Source organism: Tenrec ecaudatus, chromosome 17, assembly GCF_050624435.1.
Source record: "Tenrec ecaudatus isolate mTenEca1 chromosome 17, mTenEca1.hap1, whole genome shotgun sequence".
NCBI lineage: Eukaryota > Metazoa > Chordata > Mammalia > Afrosoricida > Tenrecidae > Tenrec > Tenrec ecaudatus.
Genome location: NC_134546.1, coordinates 36,526,503 through 36,548,813, shown reverse-complemented (window position 1 = coordinate 36,548,813; position 22,311 = coordinate 36,526,503). Strand labels below are relative to the sequence as shown.

The window sequence follows — 22,311 nt, the reverse complement described above, 5'->3', positions numbered from 1 at the left end:
TGTGAATGAGTTATCGTTTGCAGAGTAGACCAGTTTTCTGCTCAATAATCCATACACACATCTTGTTTCGTGTCACTGATAGCCCGCCCCACAGTATGACATCACTTATCCCACTTCCTCCCTGTGTTTCCTGTTTCCATGTCTCCTTCTTTCCGGATTCTTCTGAATTTCGTCCTTGGATAAATGCTGCCCTTTGCACTACACATGTTTGCTTATTCCAGGGTGTTCACACCAACTACAACAGAGTCCTTCCCTGCCTAGCCAGTGCCATGGAGTTGATGTCAACTCAGAGCACCCTCTAGGACTGGGCAGAAGTAGCCCTGTGAGTTTCTGAGACAGTAACTCTTTACAAGAGTAGAAAGCCTTGACTTTATTCCCCTGTCATATTAGGGAGCCTCAAAACAGTTAGGGCAAAATGGAAGCAAAAGATAATAAAATTTCTCCACAAACTTATTTGGAGCCCTTTCAAGTAGCTCAGCCAGGATAGGGGGGGGGGGGGACCAAAGAATGGTAGAAGGGGTCTTACCAATACATTCCCTACATTTGAACTACAATGGCAGGCAAGAATCCTGATTCATACTGTTACTGTAATGATATATCAGAACTACTGACTTCCTGGCCTTCAAAGACTTCTACATACTACAGTGCATATGTTGTACAAGAAAGAGCCCTCACTGCCACAACCCTCACTGCCTCTGTGAGTTCCTGAGACTGTAACCCTTCATGTGAGGCTGGTGGTTTGTTTGTTTAAAGGTCCAATGGTTTATTGGTTTGAATACATCCTCCAGAAGCCCCTCCCTCCGTACCTCTATGGCTGGTGGTTTTGAACTGCTGACCATGCAGTTAGCAGCCCAACATGTAACCACTACGCCACAAAAAGCATTAACCCATTTGTTCATACCAAACAATGCATGCTGCACTGTAAAATTGTAAATAAAGCTACTATACCCCCAAGCACTGATGAAACTTTATAATGCCAAATAATTATACTGTAGACTACAGTATCCCAATTTGGTATCCCGAGGAGACTTACATTTAAAAATTCATTTGAGTAGGCACAAGAGACAACCCTGAAAAATGAAAATGATTTGGAAGAGGCATGGAATGTCAGGGCTTCTCTAGCTAAGAGGCCCCGAGTTCCCAAGAAACTAGGCAGTGCTTGCTGAGAGACACAGAAGCAGCCAGCACCTCCCCTGCAAGCAGGCTGCTGTCCGGCACTCTCCCCTGGGGAGCCGGACTCGGCCAGCACCTGCAGAAGCCACCTCTCACACAGCAGCGCGGACAGCTTTGAAGGAGGCAGACTCACAAGCAGCAGAAACTTTTCATTAAAAATACAGACCAACAAAACATAAATAAACAGAAGAAAATGAGTGAAAAGCTCGATACACACCCCTACCGAAATGTAATCAGAAAGAGAACTTGGCTTTCAAATAAATTTGTTTTTCATAAAAACAAATAATTAGCATATGCAACGAAACCTCCAGTCAGTCAAACACACTAGCCTTTAGTCGATGCCAATCCAAATCGGCCCTGGAGAACGGGCATGCCCCTGTGAGTCTCCGAGGCTGTAACTCTCCATAGGAGTAGAAAGTCCTGTCTTTCTCCCCAGGAATAAATGCAAAATGTGTGGTCATATACTGGACAGTAATGAAATCATGCAAAAATGATCAATTCTGCATGAGCTTCCCTTTAATTTCTCATACACATTCAAAGGAATTAAACCTATGAAAGGATCCTTTCTTAGCCCCCAATAAAATGATTTAAATTAAATAAATAAATAAATAGTGTATATCTAAAAAAAAAAAAGGATTCTATCTCAAATTTTCTTGGCAGAGCATACCTTTAAGGACACACAACTCTTCTAAAAAATGAAAGTAAATAAGAAAACTAGTTTCAATTACATGTATAACTCTCTAGAGGAATAAAATTACCTAATTTTTAAAATTATCTTAAAATTGTGATTAATGGCTACATTAAATTATGACTATAGTTTTTATTAGACATACAAATTTGTATGTCACGTTTTTGTAACTATAAAATATTTTCATCAAGCTATTTTTTTCTGTTATCAGTAAATAATATGAACCTGGAAACTAATGCCTGAAAAAAGTAATGTCATCTGCTGGTTTACCCAATCCGCATTCTCATTACCTCCTAGTGTACTTCCAAGGTGGCCACTTAAACACTGACATTAATGCATACAACTGTCCCTCCGCGTCAACATTAGCAAGATCAACAGTAGCACTTTCGTTAAAGCTAAAAGTTAAAAAATTAAGTTGGCATTAAAACTGAACCAAACTAATTATATGCAAAGCTCGGCCAGGAAAACATACCCTTAATATTAGTAAATTGTTTAATGTATTAGAAATTAACCAAATGGAAATGTTTCAATAACAACTTTATATGTTACAAGATGAACACTTGCAATTTGTAACAAATGATCTTTGTTTCAAGTTATGTATTTCAATTATTCTATGCTCTGAGAGAGAATGATTGTGGCGCCCTCTGCTGGCTTCTCTAGTCACAAACTCAATCTAATATCCCTATTGGCATAAAATCAAAACCTTGAGGCATCAAGTGAGAGATCATTTTTCAACCTTGAATCACTTTATGCCTTGAAATAGATGATATAAAATATTTAGACATATAAACCCCCTCAGACCCAATAACGATACCAGGAGGGCAAGGGGAGGTAGGGGAGGAAGGGGGAACCAATTACAATGATCTACATATAACCCCCTCCCTAGGGGGATGGACAACAGAAAAGTGGGTGAAGGGAGGATCAATGTAAAACATGAAAAAATTATAATTTATAGATTATCAAGGGTTAGGGAAGGAGGGAGGATGGGGGAGAAAGGGGAGAAAAATGAGCTGAGACCAAGGACTCAGGTAGAAAGAAAATATACAAATGTGCTTGACACAATGGATGCATGTATGTATTGTGATAAGCGCTCTATAAGCCCCCAATAAAATTATATATATATATAATTTACATGAGTAGAATTTTACCAAGTTATCATTCAATAAGATATTAGGATACAGCTTTCTTTTAAAATAACATCAGTAAAATATAGAAATTATACCAACCAATATGTTTTAAATCAAGGCTGTCCTAAATTTTTGTCACCACCTCTTTTTTTCTTTCAGCTGCAGGAAAAGTGCTATTGTCATAGTACTTCTTTTATTTTATTTTTTTCACTAGTTGGAATTTAATACATATAACATACATTACAATTGCTACCACAATCAGTTTCCAACCATTCTTTCTCTTCTTGGACTACTTGACATCGTCTCCCTTTTACCGCCCCTCCCACTATACCTCCCTCTCCCCCCAAACTCCTTCTTTTACTTGCTGTCTGTGTAGGTTCATCAATCCTGGGTTTCATATACTAAAAATTAAAGATCATATAACACAGTTTCAAGAGGGTGACCTCCATTAATATAACAACTCTGAGATACACTCTGTTATGAGCAAACAAACACCAAACAAAGCAATACAAGCCAAAAATACAGAAAAATATGAAAACCAGATCAGGTTCAGCCTGCATTATAGGGGGGAAATCTAGTGACAAAGTTTTAACTGCTCGGGTCAGATTTATACCTTTGATCTTCTGTACTCCCCTCTCCCAAGTATTCTGTTTAGTATCACCACTTCTATAGCTTGGAAACATATGCAAGGTTGGTTGGGATTTTTGGCTTTCTTACTCTTGATTTTTATCTTTTATTACTTTAAAATCACTTTATTGGGGGGCTCTTACAGCTCTTATCATAATCCATCCATCCATCCATGTGTCAAGCACATTTGTACTTATGTGGCCATCATCATTCTCAAAACATTTTCTTTCTACTTGAGCCCTTGGTATCAGCTCATTTCCCCCCACCACCCCACCCTCCCTCCCTCATGTACCCTTGATAATTTTTTTTCATATCTTATACTGATCAATGTCTCTCTTCACCCACTTTTCTGTTGCCTGTCCCCCTAAGAGGGGATTATATATAGATCACTGTGATCGGTTTCCTCTTTCTCCCCCCACCTCCCCTTTACTCTCCTGGTATCGCTACTCTCATTTTTGGTCCTGAGGTGTTATCTATCCTGGATTTCCTGTGTTTCCAGATCTTATCTGCACCAGGGTACGTGCTCTGGTCTAGTCGGATTTGTAAGGTAGAATTGGGGTCATGATAGTGGGGGGGGGGGCATTAAAGAACTAGAGGAAAGCTGTATGTTTCAACAGTGCTATATTGCACCCTGACTAGCTCATCTCTTCGTTGTGACTCTTCGATATATTCAAGGTTTTAATAACATACTGATAATAAAAAGTTATTATCTTGACAATTTAACCTAAATGTTTTCCCCACTATATTTAAATTAGTTCATTTAAAGTAATTTTTTTTAAAACATAAGAATAATCCTTAATACCATGTTTCCTTCCTTGGGGAAAAAAAAGAAAGAAGTGTCAGGGTTCCTCACCACCAGGAATAACAAATCGCTCCCACTGTCTGAGTGTCAGGAATGAGGAATCAAGTGTGCCATGCACTTCATACACGTTACTTCTGTTTCTAAGAGAGGGAAAAAACTGAGGTTCGCAGGGAAGACAGAAGTTGCTTACGATGAATTTTAGATGGATCTCATGCCAAAGACTCAAAACCTTCTGCCAAAGAATAGACACGTAGGGGAAAATTTACTCTTAATTAGCAATCTGTTAGTGTATGAGTACAACAACAACTTGGAGGTGTGGGACAAGTTGATAGGTTCAAGATATGTGAAACAATAATTTCAGATAATAACTTAAACCTTTAGGAAATTAATTTTGTTTTATATAATGCTGCCAGCTAGTGGCCCTATTTTATACTGAGCCATTGGATGAAATACTTGTTTTGTACACTACTGAATCAAATATTCTACGTTTCACATTTTAGGATCAGGTTCAAAAAGTAGGTATGCCTAAACCTGACTTCATTTAACAAAACCCAAACCAAACACACTGCCATCACAAGTAAATCACAGCAACCCAGAGCTTCCCCTGTGGGTTGTCAGGCGGTAACTGTTTGCAGGAGCCGAAAGCTTCATCTCTCTCCCATGGAGCAGTTGGTCATTTCAAACTGCTGACCTTGTGGTGAGCATCCCAATGCACAGCCACCACGTCCCCAGCAGTAATCGTTAGGTCAAATTAAAGAAGAATACTTCCTCTATCACCATTAGCATTCCCTATCCAGTCCTTGCTCTGGTTCCCAAGAAAATCATGATATGCCTAAGTTTCGGGCTTGTGTGTGTGTGTGTGTGTGTGTGTGTGTGTGTGTGTGTGTGTGTGTGTGTGTGTGTGTTAGTGGTAGGGTGTCAAGTAAGTGCCAATATATAAATATTAAAAGAATTACAATGGTGTAAGCACTTTAGGATAATTTGGGGACGTGTATATACTCCTTAATAGGTTAGACATTGGGTTGCTAGCCACAAGGCCAACAGGTCCAATGCACTGGCTACCCCAAGTGAGAAAGATAAGGCTTTCTGCTCCCACAAAGATTCCTAGCCCCGAAACCCACTGCGCCAGTCCTACTCTGTCCCATAGGTCGTGGTCAGTCGGAATCAACTCAATGCCGGTGAGTGTGGGGTTTTTTAGTTACAAAAGGACATATACACTTTCCTATATAATCAACAGTTGGTCACAACATGGGTAAAATTATTGCCAAAGTATCACTGGACATTATTATACACAGACCTATTATACACAACTGGACATTATTATACATAGACTTAAACATTTCATAAGGCAGGATTGATAATAAAGCATGTAACTTTTTGTTAAAACAGTAAGTCATTATAGTTTTGAATTTTCCTTTGAGAAAAATTATGAGTACTATTTTCATGCTTAAAATGGAGATTTTTCACTGATAGTAAACTATTTTAAGGCAAATATACCATGTAGCCAGTTATGAAGGTGTGCACAGCTTCTACTATAGTATGCTGCTCAACTCAGTAGGAGCCCTGTTGATGTAGTGGGTTATGAATTTGGACTGCTAACCACAAGGTCACCAGTTCAAAGCAACTGCCATTCCTCAAGAGAAAGACTATGCTTTCTACTCCAGTAAAGAATTACAGTCTTGGAAATCCACAAAGGCAATTCTACCCTCTCTTACACAGTCAGGATCAATTCAAAGGCAGCGAGTTTTGTTTTTAATTCAACTCAGTACCAGAAAGCTATTCTTACCAGATTGCTTTCACTCTATGGCATTATTTTATAATAGTTTGTCTTTCTAAGGTAACTACCAAGCATGAATCTTAATCTAGCACAAGCACTCAAAAAACATTTGTTGAACTCAACTAGGAAATCTAACTTCATTAACTAGCAATGTATCAAGAGGCCAAAATCTAACAGTACAGCAAGTTTTTTTACGACTTATCCAGATGCTTAGGTGAAAAGCCTAATGTTGTTGCACTACAACACCACATAAAACAAAAAACACTCTAGCATTAATATATATCAGCACCAAAGTAACATGGTCTGGCATTACTCAGACGAAACACAGACCGGAAAAGGAAGCATCCAAAATTCAGCAAAGAAGAGACAGATCCTCTGCAGGATGAACCGAGGTCAAAATGCAAACAAGTAACGAAAGGGTCTTATCGAATAATCCAATGTGCTTTTTGACCTTCATTCTGACACACATACGCTCCAAACTGCAGACTGTACAACCAGATCCTATTTAGTAGGTGTGTCTTATCGTGCAACTGAAGACGGCAAGTTTCTAAGGTAAGATACATTGATATTAAGCATATGTGCATCAGTAAAGATAATAAGCATAAAAGAAATGGCATATTTGCTTTAAAAACACGACATGTTTTCCTATATACTGGGCACATAACTTACAAACATTTCCTGTGTTGTCAAAGCTGGTGAGAACATCGTCAACATTCAAGGATCCATTATTATGCCTAGAAAGAAATAACGCATCTTCTGTAATGATTCTGAAATGGATTAGTATTTCTTAAATTTTAAAAAAGACGGGTCTCTGTGTTGCCACACATCCAACACTAAAAAAAAAAAAAATCTAATGCTTCATTTTAAAAAATACTTCCTGCCCACTAGAGGGAGAAGGGAAAGAGATAACACAATATAGTCCTAAGAATGCTTGATGTGACCACAGTTCTTAATCGGGAATCTACTTTAATGATTTAACAAATAGTTTATTGTTTATTAGATGTTTTTATCTTTCATTTTTGTTTTAGTTATTTAGCAAAAAGGAAAAAAGCTTCACTGCCAAGAAGCTGATTCCAATTCATAGCAGCCCTGGTGGGGAACGTGCTGGGCTGCTGACCACAAGGCCAGCAGTTGGAAAACACCAACTGCCCCGTGGGAAATAGATGAGGCTTCCTACTCTGGTAAAGACTGACAGTCTTGGAAATCCAAAGGGGCTAGAAAGTTCTAGTCTTGTCCTATGGATGGCTATGAGTTAGTTATTTTAAAAGGAGGTGGGGGTTAATTTCTTAAGATTTTTAATAGAAAGAAAAAACTTCTTTGAGAATTTCAGAATCAAAAGGAAGACAACCACTGCAGAACTAACTTTTCCAAACCTCACAATAAAGTGAATCGATCTTGACAGCCATGGCCACACATTCCATATGTGGGCAGTTCTTTTATTGCAGTGGGTGATACCGCCCCCTGGGTGACACCGGGCGGGGGGGGGGGGGGCCTGGAACAACCCAAGGTGGGCTGTAAAAAAAAGATTCCTACACTTTATCCTGGATTGTGGAAGATAGCACAAATAATTCTTTTTCGTTTTATAATCATTTTATTGGGGGCTCATACAACTCTTATCACAATCCATCGATTGTACAAAACACATTAGCCCAAATAATTTTTATTGTGCAGGAGGGGGGAGGGGATGGTGAGATTTTTTTTTTTCTGAAAAAGGTCGGTAGACCAAGTAAGTTTGGGCACCTATGCTTTAGTGGGTAGAGATTTAAGCTTTTCCTTTTAGTCTTAATTATCTCATGCTTTATTTCTCACCCCGCTTCTCTTAATAGCCCTTGTTGACAACTGATATTTTATTCATGCGTATCCAAGGAAGGAGCCCTGGTGGTGTTATGAGTTACACGTAGGGCTGCGGCGAACTGCAAGGTCAAGACCTGGAAACCAGCAGCCACTCCTCAGGAGAAAGACGAGGCTTCTGTTGCTGGGAAGATTTACAATCTTAGACGTCCACGGGGCAGTTCTATGAGTGGGAATGGGCTCAATGGCAGTGAGGATGGTTGTGTTTTTGTTTGTTTGTTTGTTTGTTTGTTAGAACACAGCATCGGGGTTGGAGGAAGGCTCATATAAACTAGTTAGAGGAAATTGGTAGGTGATTTCTACATGCAGTATATGAGAAATTTTAAAATGTTAATGACAACAGGAAATTGAACATTTTTAATATAATTCATTATATATAACCAAACGACATAGTCATGAATAGAAAACAAATTGGCCTGTATCTACACAGTTGCATGAAAATATGACTCAGTCTTTTAATTTTTATAAGTATATACAGGATCTTGTTTTTTTTAATTCAATAGTTCCTATGAAAATACAAGATAAGCTTCAAAGGAGTTAAACACATTGCTGTGTTTAATATCACAACTAAAATTAAAATATTTTATCAAAACTTTTAAATGTCAGTTTAGTATTCATATTTGCTTCAGATGCCAGTCTTACCAAGGTCTAAATAACTGTCTATGAGATACACGTATAAGGCGGAGCAGAGGTGAAAATGCTAGACGGCGCACCACAATGTTAACTACTGCAACCTCCAGCCACTCCGTGGGAGAAGACGTAGCAGTGCTTGCTTCCCATAAGATCTGCAGCCTTATTCAGCCTGATCACAGGCTCTCTGGGGTTATCTCTGGGGTTCTGTTTGGCTACCATATATCTAAGTATATCGTTTCAAGCACTAATTTTTACTTTCTGAGTACTCAATGGTGGTTACTAAGTTCAGTCTGGTGGACATTCAGTTTATTTTTTTCCTTCTCCATATATGATCTTGCAACAGTACATTTCCCTGTTCTACAAAGATGCATCACAAAGACAAAGTCGTTCTTAACTTTCTGCTCATTCTAAGCTCCTGGGACGAGCCGAAAGCCCAGTGCCAGGCTTCTCATTCAACAACTGCCACAGCTCCAGTAGTCTTATACAAAGGAAGAAGGATACTGCAGGTCTCTCAGCTTTTTCTATACCGAAGATAATGTATATTTTCATAACTGATTAAGTCAGGCACATCTGTGATTCCAAATATAATGGAAATATTTGAAAGCTTCTGGAAAATGAAAATGCTGCACTGAAACTGAGAGTGGGGGTGGGGAAACAATTTAGTTACATATCTATAAAGCAAGCGCTACACAACAATAAACTACAGCTTATAGGACAGAAGGAGAGGGGATTTTTAATAAAATATTTTAACATGAATACCTTCTAGTATATCTTCATTTTCTATACAAGCATCTATTTAATGGCAAGTACCTTTTCTAAAAAGTTTTTTTTAAGCACCAGAGAGATGAGAAGAATTTGTTGAGGAGTAAGTTAAGATTCATACTCAATACATTTTACTTCCCTAACTTTTAATACTTACTTTGGAAGAGAGAGTCGACATCTTCACGTATACAGAAAAGATAACAGGTCCAGGGGACTTCATCACCTAATATGCTATTCAGACTTTTCTTTCTGATGAAAAGCTAGTATGGGAACTTCCTTATTCCTTTAAGAATCATCATGTCAGGCTGACAAAAATAATGGCCAAACTTTAACTTTAGATCACTGCTTGTTGTAGATTCCAACACATAAACACTGTTTGTATATCTTGTAATAATATTAACCTGATCCCCACTGTTGTCGATCCAGTCCAACTCATAGCAATCCTATGGGAAGAGGAAAACTGCCCTGTCAAGTTTCCGATCTTCATGGAAACAGATGGACACATCGTTCTCTCACAGAGCAGCTACGGGGTTCAAATGGAGAGCAGTTAGGTGAACAGCGGAGTGCTAACCACTGCACCCCAAGAACTTATAGACAAGGCACAACTGGACATTCTAAGTAAATGTGCAATTGGGGCAATCTCCAGGATTTTTGCTTTTTTCCCTGGTGGCATAGTGGTTACAAGTTAGGCTGCCAACTGCAAGGTCAGCAGTTTGAAACCACCAGCTGCTCAGAGGGAGAAAGATGGGCTTTCTACTCCCATAAAGAGTTACAGTCTAGGAAACTCACAAGGGGCAGTTCTACCCTGACCTATAGGGTTGCAGTGAGCTTAGCATTTTGTTTTGGAGTCTAACCTGCCGTTTTTACCACTCAGCAGAAATTAGGTTTAAGAATATAATCTATATTGATAATGGCTTCCTTAATGTAACAAAAAACCTAATTCTAAATTGGATTACATCCGGAGGTGTAAACCCAAAAACCCGCTGCCATCTAGCAGATTGCAACTCTGAGTGACCCTGAATAGGATGCAGGCAGCCACATCTTTCTCGCTGGCAGCTGCTGCTGGGTTTGAAGCCATGTACCACTGGCCTTGCTGTTAGCAGCTCACATGTCAATCTATAATATTCTGTAAGACAGTGGTTTGCAACCCATGGGTCATGACCCCTTTGGGATTGAACGACCCTTTCACAGGGGTCGCCCGAATCCTAACAGTAGCAAAGTTATAGTTATGAAGTAGCAACGAAAGTAATGTTATGGCTGGGGGGTCGCCACCACATGAGGAACTGTCTGGAAGGGTCGCAGCGTTGGGAAGGTTGAGAGCCGCTGCTGTAAGATGAGGATAACAGTCTCACCTCAAGGCTGAATTAATAAGCTAGGACATGGGAAGCGTGGAATGCTTTTCACAGAGTAGGTACTGAACAGTTAGCCATTATTAATGTAATCATCAATGCTTTTATTACTTATTCTAAGATCGCATTTAGCTCTACAATCCTACATGCTTATATTTGCATCAATTTGTACTACTAACATGGACAGACAGACATTGCCTTGTAGTTTGAAAAACAGGGGAAGAAAATCTTGGTAGCCATTGAAACCGAAATATGAGCTCAAGCATTTGATTCTCCTTCAGTCGGGAATCAATGTCACATTTATAGTGTCATGGTTTTTCTTTATTCTTTCGCAATTGAATGTGTCACACAGAACCTGCTGAAGGAGGGGAGTCCAACAGAATAGCCTGCGATCCTGAGAAGACTATACCAAGGTCATTCCTACCAGAGATTGTGAATTCTCCCTGGCTACGCCTTCCTAATGCCCAAGGATGTCAGGACACTATTCTTACTACAATCTATATTTACTGTCTCTTGTTTCCAGTGGATGTAAAATAAAAATTTTAGAATGTTGTGCCTGAAGATCACTACTAGATCACTGTTTTCTTATTAATATCCTTCTAGGTGCTATCTTCTTACTGTTTAAACATCTTTATTATTACTCCACAGAATATTTTAAGGATTAAATGAAATAAATATAGCAAAGTACCTAGCTCTGTATTTGGGCATGGTTGTGTGTGATTTTCCCTTCCTTACTAACTTAGGATCATATTGATTATTGCCACCAAAATGCAAAGAAGCTATGCTACTTCCATTAAAATTTGATAAAAGATGTACAGACAAGCTCACACATCTTTTCCCTATTACTTGGGACTTTGAATAAAACAATATTATGAAACCAGCTTCCAGATGTTGTTCTCGAAATACTTAAATCAGTTTTTAGCCAAATCCCAAAATGTCGGCTCTTAGGGTATCTTTTGAAGTTTAGATATGTAACGCTAAAATTGTTCAGGAAACATATCCTTTGTGATGTCTTTTTGTTTCCCTCCTAACATTATTCCTACAGCAACTTAACCTCATTCAATCATATTTTCACATAAAATATATTCTTAGTTCTTCTTAAAACTACTGTAAACCTGCTCCTCTTCTCTTGGACAATGGGAAATCTCATCGGGAAGCCAGAATTTAAAAACACAAATACCTAGTGGAATACTGCGATGGGGAATCTTTCTTCCACCCAGGGCCATTTGGACACCGAGAACATCATTCGTGGGCCACACTAGTCAAACATTTAATTCACTCATCCCTAATGTGAGGCCTGGAGCTGCTTTTCTTTGGTGAGACGTGTGATGTCAGCCGATGATTTCACCAGCCCTGCACAGTCCGCGGGTCACCCCTGTGCTGGGCCATCACGAGGAGGGGAAACTACTTCAGCCAAAGTAGTAGCTGGTTATTTGGGTTTAAAACTCTCTTCCCTCCTTTCCAACAAATTTTAAAGTCAGAAAAGTCTAGGAGTGTCTCAATATACCATGTTTCCAGCGGATATTTTCCCTTTTATTCTTAAGGTTCTTTTCTGAAAATGACAAAATATATGAATGGGGAAAATACCAACATTTGATTTTTCAGATAGCTACTAAAGACAGATTGGCCTGGAAAGTACTGTTTCCACTTTCAACCTTGTACACCCAACAAGAACTTGACTTTGAGTCGTAATCAAATGCCATGATTGAATGGTTAAGTAAACTCTTTGATTTACAATCCACTTTATCTCACATGACACTGCATTCCGGAGAATGTTTTTTGTAGTTCTGAGAATCTGGCAATATTCTGTTGAAACAGCAGGATTCCCTAATAACAAGTCGCAAAGCCTAAATTCTGATAAAGATTACGTGTAAACTGAATAGGACGACGAGGGTTTCATTAGGCTTTTTTTTCTTCTATAAGAGAAAATACCTATTTTCAAAAATCTTGACCATAATGAAAGTTACCTTAAGGAGACACTGTACTCAGGATAGAAGACACTTGTATATTGGACCCAGGCACCCATCTCCTCTTCAGTCTCCCCTTTTTTAGCTTCTGTTACAGCAAACAGATTAAATGATTCAAATCTTCGGACAGACACATGCCGCAAACAATCATCCAGTTGGTGTTGCCTCAGAACCTTTGAAATAAAACCAAATATCATGGTCATCTAAACATGTAAGTGTTACAAATTTAAATGGCATGGAGACTTTCACTTGAAATAATGGCAAACTGAATAATTTGGACCAAACCACCCACTGAGGACAACTAGAGAGCATGGGCAACCTTTTATAAACAGTATTCAACAGCATCAAAGAGCAAAGAAGAAAGTGAAGAATTACTCCTCTAAACTCTCAAAGAAGAGACAAAGATGAAGGCATGGGGGGACAGGGCACTAATCCACCATGGGAGGACACTGTTTGTCTCCACGGGAAAGAGAAAGGGGGCCAGACCTCAACCTGGTGCGCCAAAGCTTGAGGGCAACATACCGGCATGAAGCAGTGAACTAACAGGTCTGTGGGGCCGGCCCCTATCCCAGTTATGTTGACCCCCTCCCCAGAAGAATGCATTGAAGACACAGCCTGAGGAGAATGGCACGTCTGCCCAGACCACATGGGAACAAGCTAGAGAGAGAGCAAAAGCGAGAGAGAGAGTGGACAGAGCCCTGCTCCACCAAGCCCCAAGGATGACACTTCTGCTTGGAGAGGCTACTGCACAGAGAGGCCTCACCATGAGACACTACGTCCCTGGACTGACCCACAATGCTACGGCGGGGGAACTGGAGACACAGTGTGGGAATTGTGACCGGTCTGTCCCCACACCAGAGCATAAAACGAAGGGACTGTAACAGAGAAGCAAGAGGGGCAAAGCAACAAAGTCCCCGAGGAATTCTGAGAATAGACTTTGGACTCAGGAGGCAGGGCCTGGCACTGCATCAGACCCAATAGGAAAACATTCCTAAGGGTCAGCAGACAGACCTGGAACTATTCACAGGCTATCTTTTGTTTTGTTTTTGATTTCTATCTATATAAAATAGACAGGATAAACAATCCCGAGGAGAAAACTATGGGACCAATGGTTTGGCTGGAGGTGGGACAGGACAGGGAAGAGTTGGGGGAAAGGGAGGGGGGAACCAACAAACCCAGGGACAAGGAAACAACAAATATCTAAAATTGATGGTAAGGAGGGCATAGAATGCCTGGTGGGGTTCAATCAAGTGCAATGTGGCCGAGAGGAAGTACAGAGAGCCGAATGAAGGTCGAACCCGATAGTGGGAGAGGAGGAAGTAAAAGGAAATAGGGGAAAGAACTAGGAGGCAAAAGACATTTATAGAGGTATAAACATAAGCATATACATATGTAAATATATTCATATATAATGATAGGGATATAAGTCTATGTACATACATCTATAGGTTAAGTACTAAGGTAGCAAACGGGCATTGGGTCTCTACTCAAGTCCTCCCTCCCTCGACACAAAATCACTTTGTTCTAAGAACATGACATTCTGTGATGCTCACCTTCCTGACCTGATCGCTGAAGACAAATGGGTGCGTAAGCTAAGGTAAAGAAACCTGATGGTGCCCGGCTATTACAATATGTAGTATCTGGGAAGTTAAGGCTTGAAGTTCAACAAGCAGCTATCAAGCAGGGAAGCAAAAAGCCCACACGGAAGAAGCACACCATGAGGTGTCAATGGGTTCAGGTATCAGGCATCAGAATACCCAAAACAACCATTGACAACTGGACATTCCCTCACAGATGGGGTCACAAGGAAGGGACGAAGCAGCTAGGGTGCAGTATAGCACTGACGAAACACACAACAGTCCTCAAGTTCTTTAATGCTTCCTCCCTACCACAATCATGACCCCAGTTCTACCTTACAAATCTGGCTAGACCAGAGCATATACACTGGTACAGATATGAACTCTCGACATACACAATCCAGGACAGATTAAAAACTCATGTGGACCAATAATGAGGGTAGGGGGAAGGTGGGAGGAGAAGAGAGAGGGGGGTGCAGGGAAGAGATCGCAATAATGATTAACAGACAACACCCACACCCACCCACCCCCCAGGGGACAAACAACAGAAATGTGGGTGAAGTGGGAAGGTGAATGATATAAAATATGAAAATAAAAATAATTTTTAAATTATCAAGAGTTCACGATGGTGTGAGGTGGGGGAGGGAGGAAAGTAAATGAGGAGCTGATATAGGGCTCAAGCAGAATGTTTGGAAACGATGAGGGCAACATATGTACAAATGTGTTTGGTACAAATGATGTATGGATTACGATAAGAACTGTAAGAGCCCCCAATACAATGATTTACTAACATAAATAAATATGTAATCTCTAAGAAGGCATTTTGGCCATCTACACAAGTAAGGTTGGGGAGGTACAAGGTGGCAAAGTGAGTACAGGCTCCTATTTCCTCCTCCCGCAACTCACTCACTGACAACACATACAAGCAGCACAGACTCAGAGGGCAAACTCTGGGTGGCCACTGAGGTGTTCCAGAGATTTGAGCACCCCAGCACCAGGTTTAGTTTGGATTTCTCAGAAGCATTTATTGCAAACATTTTAAAAAGCAAACCAATCCTCCCCAAAGAGTAGAAATTGATGAACTAGAAAACAAACATAAAGCAGGAAGAACCACCACCACCAAAGTGAGTTCGTTGGACAGAATCAAAACTGGTGTTACTCTTGAAAGAAAGAGAGGAGGAGAGAGGCACAAATAATCAGAGTGATACAGTAGATCACGATAGATGTTAAGGGGATACATCATCCATCAAATTAAATAAAGAAGTAAAATCTGTGGACTATGTAGAAGGTTTAAAAGGTTGGGCTTTTAAACAAAGGATCGTTTCACGCATGGGTTTGGATTTATGGCAGGCCTAGCCTCATGGGGCTCTCACAGTATCCCAGGCCAGAACCAACTGGAGCCCCGACCATAGCCTTGCTTCCTAGCCTGTAGGCTTCCGCACTAAAGTGAGTTACACAAGGAAAAAAAAGAAAAGATGATTTTAAAACTTCAGGATCTTACTATTACCATAGTCATCAGAAAGATTAGCAAAGCATTCAAAGGAGCTTAACCTTAAGAAAAATCAAGTTAATCAAGAGATGTAAACTATTGACATTAGAACTTACCTTGGATCTTTGTCCAGAGAAAATGAAAGCATCAAAATATCTTTTTATATAATTTATTCTTTTTTGAAAATTTTTACATCCTTTTATTGGGGGCTCTTACAGATATAACATTTCATAATTCAATCACATAAAAAGTATTGTACAATTGCTACCACGGTTTCAAAACATTTCCTTTCTTCCTGAATTCTTTAATATCTATTCCCCTTTATCCCCTCCCTCCCCCACCACACCCCCCAGGAACTATTATTATTATTGCCATATCTTACACATCCAATATATCTATTCACATTGTTCAATTCCATTGAGTAGAGTTACACAGTCGTCAATGCTATCAGACCCCTACCCTTCCCTTCCCCCTTCCCTGTCTTCCTGTACCCTCAGGGACCCATTACTCCTGTGACTGTTTCTGAAGGATTATCTATTTTGGCTTTCATATATCAAATTATCCTAAATATACAGATGAACCTATGCAAATATGACATGTTAATGAAGTAAAACAAACAAAAACCATAATAGTAAGGGGAGAAAATATTAAAGAACTAGAGGATAGTTATGTGGTTCATCAGTGCTATACTGCACCTTGGATTTATCATCCCTTCCATGTGGCCCTTCTGAGAGGGACTGTCCAATTATCTTACAGGTGGGGTTTGGGTCTCCACTACATTCATGCCCCTTCACACCAATTTGGTTGCTTGTTTTTGAACTTCTGATACCTCTTCCTTTTGACACCCCATAATCACACAGGCTGGTGTTTCTTCCATGTGGGGTTTGTTGCTTCCCTGCTAGATGGCTGTTTGTTTGACTACAAGCTTTTAAAACTCCAGATGTATATCTTTTAATAGCCAGACATCATCAGTTTTCTTCACCACATTTGCTTATGCACCCATGTTGCCTTCAACGATCGTGTCAGGAAGGTATCATACAGTGCCACATTATTAGAACAAACCATGCTTGTACTGAGGTAGGATTTAAGTAGAGGCCCAAAATCCATCTGCTTCCTCATTGCATTTGTGTGTGTATGTATATAATCAAATACACAGATATTTATGTTTACATTTACATATATGTATTTTTCTGCTTTCCTCTTTTTCTCCCTCCTGCTCCACTATCGTGTTTACCCATCCTTCACCTCTCAGTAATTCCTCTCAGATACAATTTGATTGATCAAACATGCCCAGAAAAGCTATACCCTCCTCACCATCCGTGTGGGAACCCTTACTATTCTGCACCCATCACTACTGGCTTACGGCTAAATTATTCTAATTATGAATTCAGAGCCCTGGTGACCTAGTGCAGAGGTGGAGAAATTTCTGAGACGGAAAAGACAATCCTGTCCCTTGTAACAACTTAAAAATTACTCCATAGCAATAAATATATTTTACCACAAATATCTGAATAATATCCTTTAAATTTTTTCAGTGTGACTTCAGAGCCACATGTCTGTAATATAGCGCTACGTATAGCTCGATAGCCACAGTTTGCCAACCCAGGTCCAGTGGGTGATGAACTGGATATAGAGTGGGTGATGAACTGGATATAGAGTGGGTGATGAACTGGATATAGAGTGGGTAATGAACTGGATATAGAGTGGGTTATGAACTGGCTGTGTAGTGGGTTATGAACTGGATATAGAGAGGGTTATGAATTGGTTATATAGTGGGATATGAATTGGATGTATAGTGGGTTATGAATAGACTGTATAGTGGGCTATGAATTGGCTGTATAGTGGGTTATGAATTGGCTGTATAGTGGATTATGAATTGGTTGTATAGTGGGTTATTAATTTGGCTATATAGTGGGTAATGAATTGGATATATAGGTTATAAATTGGCTGTACAGTAGGTTATGAATTGGCTGTACAGTGGGTTATAAATTGGGCTGTTAACCACAAGGTCAGCAATTCAAAACCACCAGCTGTTCCATGTAAGAAAGATGAGTCTTTCTACTCCCAGAAATGGAGTCTCGGAAACCCACAAGGGAATCAACTTAATGGCAGTAGTTTGATTTCTTTAATGTGAAGGTAATTGTACTATAAATCACAGAAGTAAAAATAACTGAAGGAGCTTTTATAGTTCAATAAATCTTATAGTTCATAACAATAAAGTAATGCTTGATGAAAATAACAATATATTTAGAAACAAAACACTTCTCAGGAAAACACTCAGGGAGGTAATTATAATAGGAGATGAAGTCAAATGACTTTTGACATTTCTTTTTAAAGATTGCTATTTTAAGACCAGACAATATTTTGTGAGCTAAAAAAAAATACTAAAATCTCCCTTCAAGGTATAACTTTATGAAAAACACATGAGAAATTCTGGAAGATGGCAGCATAAGCAAATTATTGCTCCAATCCTTCCCCACAAATACAACAAGGAAATAATGATTGGCTTGTAGGTACAAGCTGAATGTGGGGGCAGAGGGACGCAGTAGGGAACTGGAGACAGACCTCTCCCACCTTCCCTGTACCTCTCTCCATTCATGAGGGCTACTGGATGCTGTGAACTAAGGAAGAAGCCCCAGAAAAAAAGACCTTGTTTTCCGAAGTACCATACCCACTGCCTGTACAAGGCCCTAAAATGCTGTTCTAAAATCCACAAGACAGGCCTTCCTAGAGGTCTGTCTAAAGTGTGTCAGCACCTCCCAACCCAAACACTGTCTGTCAGCTGTCAGCCTACTCCAAACTGCTACAGAAGGCACCTGTAGTGGAATCTGCTCCCACGGGAAACATTCGACCAGTAATTCCATAGATCGACAACCCCCCACCCCCCCATGGTCAATTAGGGTTAGTCTTTCCCCACTTCCAGTTGATGCTGAAGACTGCTGGCTGAAACGGCTATGTATTAGGAAAATTAGAAATCTTAAACTGGGTCTACATTCACAGTCCAAAAGCTATCGGAATGCTGATGGCCACCAGCCTCCACAGGATCTACCCAGAGCTTGACACCCCACTCTCCATCTGGTAATATTGCAGTTACAGAAGACCACCATAGTGGAATCTGCTCCTTTAGCGAGCACTCTGTCTTCCTCCCTGGAGAGGCTCAAGCCTGAAAACGAACATGACGGAAAACCTCTCTGGAGGTCTGTTTGCGTCTCTCTGCTTCCCTGTAAAGTCAGCACTGAGGACTCTGCCTGAAGCTGCTGTAAGCTAGAAAGCAGGTATCTTTAAGTAGAGCCTATACCCACAGGCAACAAACTTACTATAGGTCGGGCTCTTCTAGCAACAAGGTAACGCTCTAAGGGTCCATTTGCTGTGGGGAAATCCCCCAAGCCTGCAACCAGTCACTGCTAAGTGGAGACTATTCTCTCAACTACCACAGGGTCACTGGAGCTCTGAAACCAACAATACATCTTCTAAAGGTCCTTCTAAAGATCCCCTGTGGGTCCAATCCCTCCACCTCCTGACACAGGAAATTCTGCCTGTGCTTCCTCTGAACGCCAGCTCAGATTTAAGCAGACCCTCGGCTGCAAGAAAGAAAACAACATGCAAAATGGCAGGGCTTACTAAATGTAGATTCTCCCACTAAAAGCGTGATTGCAGAAAGTGAGAAAGGAAAGGAAAAATAACCAGGGAGGGCATGGCAGCCCCTGGTAAACACATTGATTAGTCTAGAATCGCTTTCATGATCAGTGGTATAGTCTGGTGAACAGGCTGACCAAAGCATGGTCAATGGTGAATGTGGAACCGATTATAAATTAAAAACAAGATCCAGGACACTCTAACCCTAATTAGAGCAGGAGGGGAGAAGAAACATCACAGAAAGGGAGACCAAATAGTAAACAAAAACAAAGATTCTGTCCACCGAAGAGTTTCTAGCAGAAAGTACTGTGCACAAAAACACCACATACAGGGGAAACTAGGAAAGTTAGCACCCTTGAAAATTCCAATTGCTCAACAAAATAACATAAGGCACACAAAGAACAAAGAAGCAACTGTTGGTGTAAATGAACATGACAAAGCAAGTAAAAGCATATGTACCCACCACCATGGAGTTACTGCTAGCTCACATCGATGCAATATAGTGTCTCTGAGGCTGTAAATCCTTACAGGAGCATAGAGCCTCAACGTTCTCCCATGGAGCCCCTGGTGAGTGTGAACCACCAACTTTGCAGTTAGCAACCCAATGCTTACTCAACAGTGCCTGGGGATTATCAAATAATAGAGTAGGTGCAGGAAGAAGACACACACACACATTAAACTTAATTAAAGAGCTAAGGGAAAACAGGATAAGAGCTAAAATAAATCTGGAAAACTAAAAAAAATTACAGAAAACTGTGTGAAAACAAAACTAGGATCTAAAACAAGAGATTGCAACTAAGGAACAATAATTGAAATGAAAAAACACAAAAGAATTTAGCAATAGATGTAATCAGATAGAAGAAAGAGTAAGCAAAGTAAAGGATTTAAAAAAACTGCTATTCAGCTGATGCTGATTCATAACAACCCTATAGAACAGTGTTGAACTGAATGTGGATTTTCGAATCTGTAACTTTTTTTCGTTGTTGTTGCAGTTTTAGAACCTTTATAACAATCAGCGCTAGTTTTCATCCACATTGACTGTAGGTTTCTGAAAGTGGTGACAGGCACGTGGTAACCAATGTGTAGAACTTGCCTGGGAATCTACATGCTCATTACTTCTCCTGGACAACCTCACATGGATACGGTATGGGACGTTCCTGGTTCCTTTGACCCAGAGCTTTGTTGAGCCTGCTGTCAATTTGTACATCTGGTGCTCCCATCTCCTTCATGGCAAACTTCCGAATCAACTTGAGCACTGAGGGGCACGCTTTTTGAAGCCCATGCCATGGATGTTCTTGTGAATGTTGATGGTGTGCTCTGTGCTCACGACCTTGTTGACAGCCAAACGGCCCTTCTCACCACCTTTCTTTGCAGGAACCATATTGCTGGGACCAGGCTCCAAATCTGTAACTCTTTACAGGAGTAGAAAGACCCATCTTTCTCCCAAGGAGCGGTTGGTGGTTTTGAACTGCTAACTTAGCAGTTAGCAGCCCACCTTGTAACCACTATGCCAGCAGTGATCCAAATTAAAGGATAAAATGATTAAAAATACAAACACTGAAGAACAACAAGAACAAAGGCTCAAAAAAAAATAGAACAAAGACTGAGCACAGTTTAATGCAAGCCTTCATAAACTTTTTCCACTCATAATCCCCTTTCACCTAGAAAGTTGGCAACAAAAGTATTGCCAGAAACATTATGTGCTTTTAAGTAACTTCTGAGTGTTGTGAGTTCAGAAACTGTGTATTGTAACCAAATGTTTTACAACCTCCACTTTCAATTATGGGACCCTATATGGGGTCACAACCCACAGTTTAAAAAGCTTTGGTTTAACATAATTATAAATCAACTAGCTATCTGATACATAACATCATGGGAACCCCACAGGAAAAGAAAGAAAAAAGACAAAAAGAGTATTTGAAGAAATAACGACCAAAATTTTTTTTAAATAATAAAGAAGGACATGAACATAAAAATCCAAGAATATCAGAGTGCCCCATGTAAGATAAATCCAAAGAGATGTACACAAAAATATATCATAATTAGGATCTTAAAACTTAAAGAAAGAATTCTGGAAGCAGTGAGAGAGAAGCAGTCACATACAAAAGATCCCTAGTAAGATAAAACAATTTTTTTCTCAGAAACATTGGAGGGAAAAGGCAATAAAATGATATATCTAAAGTGCTGAAAGAAATTATAAAAACCGGTCAACCGTCAAGAATCTCAACAGACCCATAACAATAGAAGTGATAGAGGAGCAGACAAGGTTATCAAGAGATTACCAACAAAAAATCCCCTGGACAAGATGGCTTCAGAGGAGAATTCTATCAAGCACTCAGAGAAGAACTGACACCGATCCTACACAAACTCTTCCAGGGCCTAGAAAAAGACAGCAAACTCCTGAACCCTTCAATGAAGCTAGTATAACTCTGATACCAAAATCAGGCAAGAATCCCACAAGAATCAAGAACTACAGACCAATCTCCCTAATGAATATGGATCCAAAAAATCCTTAACAAAATACTGGCCAACAGAAAACAAAAGTATATAAAACAAATAATTCACCATGACCAAGTGGGATTCATACCAGGGATGCAGGGATGGTTCAATGTACAAAATACCATTAGTATCATTCGCCACATTGACATGAAAAACTATAACAACCACATGATAATATCAATAGATGCGGGAAACATCCAATAGATGTGACAACATCCAACACCAATTCCTGTTTAAGACATTAGAGAAGATAGGAATGGAAGGAAAATTCCTCAAGACAATACAAGCTATATATGAAAAACCAGCAGCCAATGTGGTAGTCAATGGAGAAAAGATTAACACAATCCCACTGAA

At 39.9% G+C, this 22,311-nt stretch overlaps 1 protein-coding gene and 1 non-coding gene across 2 annotated transcripts in view; one reads left to right on the top strand and one right to left on the bottom strand.

Annotated features, from left to right (window-relative positions):
* The window catches only part of CAMKMT (calmodulin-lysine N-methyltransferase), a 461,032-nt gene that overhangs the window by 431,244 nt on the left and 7,477 nt on the right, over positions 1–22,311 (bottom strand). The window contains exons 2-3 of the mRNA XM_075535807.1: positions 12,757–12,929; positions 6,864–6,928 (exon numbers count right to left, since the gene is read on the bottom strand). Of these exons, the coding sequence (XP_075391922.1) occupies positions 6,864–6,928; positions 12,757–12,929 (238 nt within the window). The remainder of the gene's footprint in view (positions 1–6,863; positions 6,929–12,756; positions 12,930–22,311) is intronic.
* Positions 15,661–15,794, top strand: LOC142431215 (small nucleolar RNA SNORA42/SNORA80 family). The gene has a single exon (XR_012780757.1). It is a non-coding gene; the product is annotated as a small nucleolar RNA SNORA42/SNORA80 family (small nucleolar RNA).